This window comes from Chaetodon trifascialis, chromosome 24 (assembly GCF_039877785.1).
Source record: "Chaetodon trifascialis isolate fChaTrf1 chromosome 24, fChaTrf1.hap1, whole genome shotgun sequence".
Lineage (NCBI taxonomy): Eukaryota > Metazoa > Chordata > Actinopteri > Chaetodontiformes > Chaetodontidae > Chaetodon > Chaetodon trifascialis.
This window is the reverse complement of record NC_092079.1, coordinates 12568296-12578627: the sequence shown is the minus strand read 5'-3', so window position 1 is coordinate 12578627 and position 10332 is coordinate 12568296. Positions and strand designations below refer to the sequence as shown.

At 44.3% G+C, this 10332-nt stretch overlaps 1 protein-coding gene across 1 annotated transcript; it reads right to left on the bottom strand.

Annotated features, from left to right (window-relative positions):
* Positions 1 to 1293: 1293 nt before the first annotated feature.
* LOC139351947 (solute carrier family 15 member 1-like) lies at positions 1294 to 9137 on the bottom strand. Its single transcript, XM_070993871.1, has 23 exons — positions 9131 to 9137; positions 8900 to 8931; positions 8625 to 8709; positions 7735 to 7876; positions 7469 to 7588; positions 7286 to 7385; positions 6560 to 6650; positions 6352 to 6435; positions 5195 to 5277; positions 5030 to 5116; positions 4860 to 4949; positions 4730 to 4774; positions 4609 to 4641; positions 4425 to 4513; positions 4032 to 4113; positions 3817 to 3933; positions 3593 to 3730; positions 3362 to 3408; positions 3170 to 3277; positions 2966 to 3083; positions 2745 to 2882; positions 2474 to 2581; positions 1294 to 1569 (listed from the first exon to the last, which is right to left on the bottom strand). Exons 1-23 carry the CDS (start codon positions 9135 to 9137, stop codon positions 1294 to 1296), a joined length of 2220 nt encoding a protein of 739 aa, XP_070849972.1.
* Positions 9138 to 10332: the final 1195 nt, after the last annotated feature.

Sequence of the window (10332 nt, the reverse complement as noted above, 5' to 3'; positions counted from 1 at the left end):
CCAAGTTTTCTACAGGGGAGGGGAGTCAGATTAAAATGTACTTTTTTTGTTTATTTGCTTATTAAATTACATAAAATAAACGACAATTTATTTGTATTTCATTAAAATAAATACTTTCCATCGGGGGGTTGTGTTGGCTGGGTTTGATTACTAGGGGCGTTACAATCCACCCACCCCCCCCGAAATATACACCTATGGGATAAATCCTAATGATTTACATGACTTATCCTCGAGCGCCACCATGAGGTTGACATTTTTAATTAATGATATTCCCACCAGCCTTGGTTGTACTTTGTTGTTTAGTGCTAATTAGCAATTGTTTAAAGGTGGTGAACACGGTAAACATGTGGAAAAGATCAATATAAGCTACAGAAAGAGATTTTGCTGTTCCTTCGGATATCAAGAAAACACATACACTCATAAATTGCAAAATGTTGGGAACACCTGTCAAATATTTCCTGTTCAGACAGTCTTCTTCTTGTGTAAACCATATACTGTGTTTGTAAAAAGGTTTTGTATACAGCAAAATAAATGTAACATAACATAATGTTACAGCTTAGCTTTGAAAAAACCTGTGTTTACTGTCAATTCCTTACTAGCATTTTTATTGAAGAGCTTGGTGAGCAGCCATTATCACATGGCAGTACTCTCCCAGGCCAAAATGCAATTTGAGGTTGACTAAAGAATATGATTTAACAGCAGATATATATATATATATATATATGTGTGTGTGTGTGTGTGTGTGTGTGTGTGTGTGTGTGTGTGTGTGTATATATATATATGCAGCTATCTTGTAAATTATACACACATAAAACTACGACAATATATTACAATACATACAACACTGCGCCTGTGTACTCCGGCACATGACATGAGCTTATGAAACAAAAATTACATAAAGATGTTGCTACACAGTGCAAAATAAACCATTGTAAAACAAACTTACTACAGCAAAAGCACAAATTACAGGGGTTTCAATCATATAAGTAACCTCTAAAAAAAGGCACGTTCTTGATATAGTTTTAAAATGGGGACCATAATTATCCCCGCAGAGATCCGACATTGTCCGCCAAGAGCTTCACCGTCAAAGCCCTCTTTTCTGTGTCCTTCCAGCTTCAGCACCATTTCCTTCAGGTCATCCGTTCATTCAAAGCTCTTCATGTCTAGCAGTGCACCAGACTGCATTAACAAAATGACCAAAAACCTGAACGGCACAAACTCTCTCAGAAATGAAACACAGAAACAAACAGCATTCGTATACGAACATGGGAGAGGCCGTGGGGAGGGGTCGCTTTAGATCCTGGTCTGTTTGGCTTCCTCCTCGTCAGAGCTGGAGTCAGAGCTGGAGTCAGAGCTGGAGTCAGAACTTCTTCTCTGCCTGCTGGGCTGCTCGTCCGAGTCCTTCCTGACCATCTCCAAACTCTTCCTCCTCTCCTTGTCTTCAGGCTCCATCTCGATAAACTGGGCTTCTATCTTGGCTGGGTCGATGTAGGTGTAGAAATAGGCCATAATGGAAAAGATGATGCACACTACGACCAGCAGAGAGGCGAAGAGGATGTACTCGGCCCACTGGTGAACAGAAACACAGGCACGCAGTTTAAACTTGGAGATAATTAACACCACTCTTGTCTGTCTGCTAACTATGAAACAGGAGCTAGGAGAGCTAGCTCAGATTAAAGGTAAACATTTCCTACCAGCATCTCTAAAGCTCGTAACATGTAATATCTTGCTTTTTAAACCCCTAAAACATGAGAACAGCATCAATCTTCTAGCAAAACACCCAGCAGGACAGCGAGTAAGTGTATTTCCCAACACTGCACATTGTTCTTTTACTACACAGAGCTGAAAAATGAACTGAAGAATTGCGCTGAGCCTTGATAGCAGAGTCAGAGCAACAGTAGCATTCGTTAGGAGTCGTGTTCGCATCCACCTGAATGAGTGGAAGTCCAATACTCAGCCTCTGAGTCTCCACCAACTCCTGAGAAACAGCTGCTATTTAGCCGAATGGGCTGATTATTGTCTGTGGGGGTTTCACTACAACAAGTAGTAATGTTACCATAATGGAGTGTTTTTATGCTGCAAAATGAGTCGTTTCTTCTCATCTCTAGTTTCAGCTGAGTGCAGGTTTATCAGCTGTTTCCAAACCTGAGTTCAGCACTCAGTAATACGGAGGAAAACCTTCAGCCGGACGCGTTTGCTGATGTCGCAGAGGTTTGTTTTCAAACAAAAGAAGAAAGACTTTGAAAGGATCACAAGTGCACCAGTGTTGTGTGTTATCGACTGCTCCATGAAGTAGTTTGAAAGTCCTCTGTGAGCCTCCACCTTATCTGACATATCTTTTTATAGTCCATCAAAAGCAGTTTCACCCACTTGCAGACATCAATTGCAGACATTCATATAACTTGAATATGAACTTTCCCGAGGCCAAGGAGGACAATATGTGGAAACTAGTGGTTAAACAAAATCCACCCACCTGCTCCGGGAGCTTCGCCGCCTCAGCCACAATGAGCACAATGATGTTACCGACGGCTACGGTTAACAGCCAACCAGCCTGCAGCACAGCCTTCATGTTGCTGGGCGCCTGGAGAACAAAAGCAGATCCAAGCAGCAGCACGTATGATAGCAAATCATAGAAGATATCAAGACATGAGCTCACATTAGGATTGGCCTTATTCTCCAAAGCCACTTCTGTTCCCAAACCGCTTTTGCCACATGGTCAGATATGTGAGGAAAGCGCCCTCTACCTGTGAGTAGGAGAACTCCAGGCCGGTGACAGAAAAGACCACCTCCCCCATCGTGATGAGGAAATACTGAGGAATCAGCCAGGCGATGTTGAAGGAGTTACGGTTGATGTCCATTACCGGTCGGATGCTCAGAGCACACTGCAGGACACAGATGGGGACCCGCATGTGTCAAAAAGCTCCATTCAAGCTACACCGTGGCTCAAAATGTATCTGCGACTTACATTTTCAGAGTCAAGTGTCAAATTCGACAAGATGATCAAGGTGTAAGAGCTGCCGAAGTCCAGTTTCTGATCGTAGTAACACTCGTCTCCATATTCATTCTTGATGATGAAGCGTGCACTGAGACAAGAAGGAAAACAATCAGCACCAAGACGTTTCTCCAGTCATAGCTGTGTGTGAAATATAAAGAGGAGCATCGGTCTTACTTTCCCTGTGGCACCAACTCGTATTCTGACATGTTCCTGGGGCCGAAGAAGTCAAAGCTCAGGTCACCCACTGTTACGTTCAACATGGAGTTATAACCATTCAGAAATCTGGGGACGGAGAATTCAGCATGCGAAAGGTGAGAAAACATTGAGATTAAAGATGCTTTTGCTCATTAAATACTGCATACTCGCCTGATAGCATTAGCGCCCAGTGCCGGCTTTGACGTGATGTCCGTGAACTGGAGACAGAAAGACACTTTAGAACCTCCACATTGAGTTACATCCCATGTAATCCATAAAGGAAACATAAACAAAGCTCATCCTGTTTTCTCTGTGCCATCGTGCGATTGTCAGAGGGTTAACAGAGCGAAACATGTGGGGAAAGCTCTTCGCTCCTTCAGCACATCTGGCTCACGCACTCACCGTTTTTATTGTGGGAAAGGGCTGGTCCGGAAAGAAGACCAAAGTACTGCGACCACCGTCCACTAAAGTGGTATTGTAATTGACATTAGGCAGGGTCACCATAAAGGAATCATCAAAGGTGAGGTAATCATCATTGGCCTGCAGGAGAGAAGACAGTCAACATCAGCATGGCCTCCTGCCTGTCGAGCTCACAGCCAGCGTCTGTCTGAAGCTCACCGACGTACCGCGTAAGGCTGCAGAGTGAAGCTCTCGTTTCCAGCTTTGACGTCCACCGTGTTGGTCAGCATGTTGATGAACTTGGCTTGGCCCACAGTGCTTGATGGGAACTGAGGCAGGGTTTTCTGGAGGGGACACGGCATCGTGTGTGTGTGTGTGAATTGAGCTTCATAAGTGTGTGTTTAAGCTGCCCAGTGTGTGTTTTCACGTGTAGTACACTCACATCAATTTCTATCTGGACCAGGGCTGCAGCGACGAAGGCGAGAGCGGCGAAGAGCATGCCCACAGTCATCCTCTTTAACGCGCTGCAGACACACACACACACACACACACACACACACACACACACACACACACACACACACACACACACACACACACACACACACACACACACACACTGTTTATTCATATATTTTCAACACTAATTAATCAAAACTGATTGACAGATTGTCCTCACAGCTACATTAAAGTGCACCAGAAACCATTGATCTACTTCTCCTGAAAGCTAAAGAGCTTATAGTGACTCGGAAATGTTCATATTTTCAGTGACTCAAGTTATTGAGTCATGTCATAATTCCCGCCATGCAGGAATAAAACAGAAAAATAAACTCACCTGAAGTTCAGTCCGCACTTGGCAATCAGCGGGTAGACCAGATTGTCCACGATTGGCACCAAGATGAGGATCAAGATGGGGTTGACGATCTGGTGGAGAAGAGGGCGAGTCGCTGCTTTAAAGCCTGTTCGACACGTTTACGTTGAAAAGCATCAAAGAGGTGAAACCAGCACGAGCGTCTTACCTGCATCTGCTCGGGCAGGATTCTGAAAGCTCCCTGTTGGACGAAACAGACACAATCTCATTTAAAAAACAGTCTTTGGCGACGATTTTGCTCCCGAAAAATCAAGATTAAAAACACTTACAAAGTCGCCGTCCATGGTGGTCGCCTGGAGCGTCCACCTGGAGCCCTGCGGACGAGACGCAGCTCTTCTTGAGATGTGCTATTAAATCACGGTTAGAACAGCGAGTGTGAAGGAGGAAAGTGATGCTTACCTGCTGGTCAAAGAGGGCCCAGAACATGGGCAGAGGGATGTAGAGGAACAGCACCTTCAGCACCATCTTCACCTGCGCAATCAGGAGTTTCTGGAGCCAAACACAGAAAAGGATTAGGATGGTTGCATCGCTGGCTGTGCCGTGTGGACCTGCATGTACGCTGCACTTACATCGTATCTCTCCTCAGCCCAGTCCATCCAGTGGTCTCTCTTGGGGTACGCAGGAGAGCGATGTCTGAGGCGGTTCATCAGAGCAAACTACAGGTAGCAGAAAGGACATTTTCAGGGTGAATCTTCAAACTGTTCACTGGTGAAGCACACTGAGGAGCCACTTACGCTGACGCACTGGCACACTTTGACGATGATGTTGCCTTGAGGGGCAGCCTTGTAGTACATGCCGCTTCCAATAATGAACACAACTGCAGACACACACACACACACACACACACACACACACACACACACACACACACAAATATATGACCATTTGTCGAAACAGCAATAGGAAATTATTAGAAAGAAAAGGTTAGAAACTTATCTGATCTGCAACATAGATCACGTCACGCCCCCCTTATGAAACATCATTTATAGTCGGTAATCATGGGTTTACGAGTTAGGGCAAATGAGTTTATGAATAGTTAATAAATCAGACATGAAGGCCAGAAGCTATCAGTACAAACGGCTTATTCCTTATCTGTAAAAAGCGGTAATGAAAGACTTCTTAAAGGGACACGCCAGTGATTCCGCACCATGCTCCCAGTAAATATCTCCCCTTTTAGTCCCTGGAGTGGGTCAAGAGCCAAAATACAATGAATCCTACATTTCCCATAATGCAGCCTCCCTATATAACCCTGATGACATCACTGTGACATCAGCCTTGATAAAGCTCCTCCAGAGCCACAGGAGACGTCACGCAACTGCTGTCACAGGCTGAGGAAGACGAGTGAGCTGACACCAGTCGAGTAAAACCAGGAACTTCATCAGTAAAGTGCACCTGATTAGAAAGCGGCTGCTCGTCATGATCAGTAAAGAATAATAATAATAATAATAATAATAATAATAATAATAATAATAATAATAATAATAATAATAATAATAATTAAGGGCTGCACGGTGGTGCAGCAGGTAGTGCGCGTGCCTCACAGCAAGAAGGTTGCCGGTTCGATCCCCGGGTCAGACGGGGCCTTTCTGTGTGAAGTTTGCATGTTCTTCCCGTGCATGCGTGGGTTCTCTCCGGGTACTCCGGCTTCATCCCACAGACCAAAAACATGCTCATTAGGTTAATTGATGACTCTAAAATTGTCCGTAGGTGTGAGTGTGAATGTTTGTTTGTCATTGCATGTGGCCCTGCAATCGGCTGGCGACCGGCTCAGGGTGTACCCCGCCTCCCGCCCATCGTAGCTGGGATTGGCTCCAGCCCCCCGCAACCCCGAAAGGGATAGGCGGTATAGATAATGGATGGATGGATAATAATTAAAAAAAAGAGTTCTTACTCAGAGCAACCAGCATGAGAATGGCGGGCACACCAAAGGCCAGAGGGTAGCACTGCATCTTTTTGTTAAAACCACACTCCTCAGCTGGAAACCAAAGAGCGCACGCACACACACACACACACACACACACACACACACACACATTTATTAAACACGATGTGTGATATGACTGGCACAGTTTCTGCTCTGTTTCTCAGCTCTGGGGTACCTTTCAGGATGGGGGTGATGAAGGTGGACAGCAGACTGCCAGCATTGATGGACAGGTAGAAGATGGAGAAGAAGGTGCTTCTCTGCTTCTCCTGTTGGACGCCGGAAGTTAAACAAGCGTTACATAACGTCCCATTTGACTGAGTCATTAATATTATGGGCTAATCTTTGTACCTGGCCCTGAACAGACACCTGTGTACCTGTGGTTATTAGTTAATAAACAACTCGCTGGAATGAAACGAGAGATAAAAGAAGTGCTGACGAGGTGTGTGCATGCATGCATGCACATAAGAGGAAGGTCAATGTCTGTATATGTTTACGTCGGGCCCTCATCACCTCCTCTCAGCCTCCGGACCTCAAACCATCCCATAAACATGAGAAACCTATCTGAAACGTTGTCTTGCAATTATGAGACACTCATAAAAACTCTCATAATCTCACAATCATGAGAAAAAATCTGTGAAAACCAGAAAAATATCTCATCATTGCACAATCGGGATCTGATGCCAAGTATGAGGAAATCTCAGTCACGCCGTCGAGATCTTGATTGTGACCTTAACCTTCATCACATCCTAATTCTGAGAGTTTCTCAACAGTTTCAGGCTTATTGATGAGAAAAGGCCCAACGTTTTTTCTTATGTGGGATTGTAGAGCCGTTTCTATTATTTTGTCTCCCGTGTGTGTATGTATGTGTAACACGTGTGCGTCTGCTTGAGTGACATCTAACCTGATGCTCTTCAAACTGGTCCCCACCAAAAGCAGCCACGCAGGGTTTGATGCCTCCAGTTCCCAGAGCAATGAGGATCAAACCCACCATGGACAAAGCTCTGCAACAAGAACACACGAGCGTCACTACATGTCTGTGTGTGTGCGTATTTGTGTGACACACATGTGCGTGTGCTCAGCTCACATGTGCAAGGTCATGTTGTCTGGGATGCCGTTCCCGTTGGAGTCTGTGATGTCGTGGATAGCACTCACAGCCAGGACAGCCTGACCCACCGTATACACAATGGACAGGTAAACAATAGTCCTGTGCAGAGGGAGGAGGAGGAGGAGGAGGAAGAGTTTAACAGGTGTCCATCAGAGAGATAAGACAGACCAGGGTCAAAAAAGCTTATTGATTCTGATGCATTTTTCATGCGCTTGCAGGTAAAACCGGCAGGTTTTGAAACTCACCTGAACTTGCCGAGCCATGAATCAGCCACTATGGCTCCCAGGATGGGCGTCAGGTAGCACAGAGCCACAAAGGCATGGTAGATAGTGGTGGCGAAGTTGTCGCTCCACTGCAGGAAGGACGTGAAGTACAGCACCAGCACGGCTGCAGTGGATAGGGACGCAGGTGGAAGAAGTATTGAGGTATTTTACTTGGAAAAGTCCTGCATTGAAAATCTTACTGGTGTAGAAGTGCAGAGGTAGTATCAGCAAAACATTAATAGTATTTAAAGTGAAAGCACACATGCAGAGCAATGGCCGGTGTGACTATTATAATATCATATATGATATTATTTCATTATTCTTATGGTTGTATTAATGCCCAGTGGAGGTATATTTACATACATTTGTAAGTACAGTTATTCAAGTAATACAGTCACTTTTCTTTTATTGTACTTTATACTTTCACTCCAATCTCTCACATGGTTTCATTCTGGAGATTGTTTGAGGCCCAAAGACGCTCAAATGATCCAGTATTCACAAAAAATTATTATTATTATTATTATTATTGTTGTTGTTATGTGAAGTAGTTAAAAGGCTCTCAGAGGCCGTCTTTCTGCAGGGCGAGTACTTTTACTTGAGATACTTTAAGTACATTTTGCTAAAGTAGAGTTAAGAATTTTACTTGTGATGGAGTATTTTTCCATTGTTGTGGTGCTTCAGTCAGAGATCTGAATGTTTTTCCACCACCGTATTGACAGACTGATTATATATTTTATGTGTAAACTCCTAATCTATAAAGTAATTGCTGTCAGATAAATGCAGTAGAGGAGTATGCAGTCTCTTAAAGTGGAAATACTCGAGTATCAACAGCTTTTTAAAATGTGAATGAGACCCAGAACGAAGCGACTCACCTCGCATGCCATAGTAGGAGAAACGCTCGCAGAACTCATTGACCACGATGAAGAAGATGCTCACCGGATAGCCACAGACCACCGCCTGTTAGAGCCAAAGGAAAATTCCCAAAATTACTTTTTTTTATTCTTCAACAAAGTATCTGACTGCCTGGAATTGGATTTCTTTCTGATTTCTGTTATACCCACAGATGAGTGCGTATTTTCCCTGTTAAAATTTCAGTCCTAAACAATAAATGTCTGCATTTCAATGATTCAATAACAGCTGGACTTACACTCTTTGACCTGCGCTGCTTCTTGTCTGGGTCTGCAGAAACGAGCAGCATAAGTCACACATTATTCAAATGGAATAATTAAATAAACATGTTTGTATTTTTATAATAAGCTCACACGCACGAAGCAAATAACTTGCAGTAAAACACAAAGAGGCACAATGCATGATACTCCTCTAAATCCCATAACGTAAGGATGGGCTCCTGAGGGTCCCGGTCCGGACCGGGACTCACCTTCCATGGCTGCTGTGACTGCTGACTTCAGGTCCCTGCTCCCAACTGAATCCAACAAATAAAACTATCAAGAAAAAGACGCAAAGACACGAGAGACCCTTGCCTGCATCCACAACATGAAGGCCGAGCCGAGGCCGGGCCAGCTCCTTATGTAACCTCCCATCAACACCCCAGCCCCGCGCCACCCACTGTGGACCGCATACACGCACTGCAAACATCTCGTCCAGTGCCTCCCAACATGCAAATCGCCATTTTTCCCACCTCCCTGCACATTCTCCTCACCATAATGTCCTTGTGTCAGTAATTGCTTTACGACTCAGGACACTCAGGTGCAACAGGAGGGTCTTACCTTCCATAAAAGAGGACTGATTAGGTCAGCTGATTAAGATAACAATGATTGTTCCTATTGCTTTCTGACTCATGTACACTATATGTAGAGACTGAATAAGGGCAAAAATCATGTATGAGTATAGAAAGTGCGCATAAAGAAGACCTTTAACCCTCTTTCACTTTTAAGTGCACACTTATAGTTGGACTGGTTTGTGTATTAGCAGAGAAAGCATATAGACTGACACCTGTGTGTGTACATGTGGCTATGCATGTGTGTGTGTGTGTGTGTGTGTGTGTGTGTGTGTGCTCAGGTTGAACATATGTAATCTCACATATCTCGAACTTTGTCAAACACATATATGTGCTTACAGGAGACAAAGATGGTCTGTGATACACAAACAGCAGCGATTAAAACGTATTAAAACATACGGCAGCAGAAATCTGTGTATTTCACCTCATAAAGACACACACACGATCACACAGCATGAAACAACAGCAGCACTCACGCATGATGTTTAGCAGCCCAAATCTCTGAAACAGTAACACAGATGGGGTGTTTGTCCAGTAACAGCAACACAACAAGGTGGGTGTGTGTGTGGGGGGGTGTGGGGTGGGGGGGCTCTGTCAGTGATTGGGGGGGTGGGATTAGTAGGTCTTTTGCATGACACAGAGCGCAGCAGGGATTTTACAGCATCAGCATCCTGATTTCACTCCTGTTTCTCTTCAATGACTAAACAACATGCTCACTCATAAACGCGCACACACACATTTTTAGCTGAAAATGCAGTGCTGCAGGCAGATTACACTATCTTAATATGACACATTATCAGCAAACACTATCATCACGTTATACCCTGAATTTACCATGTGAA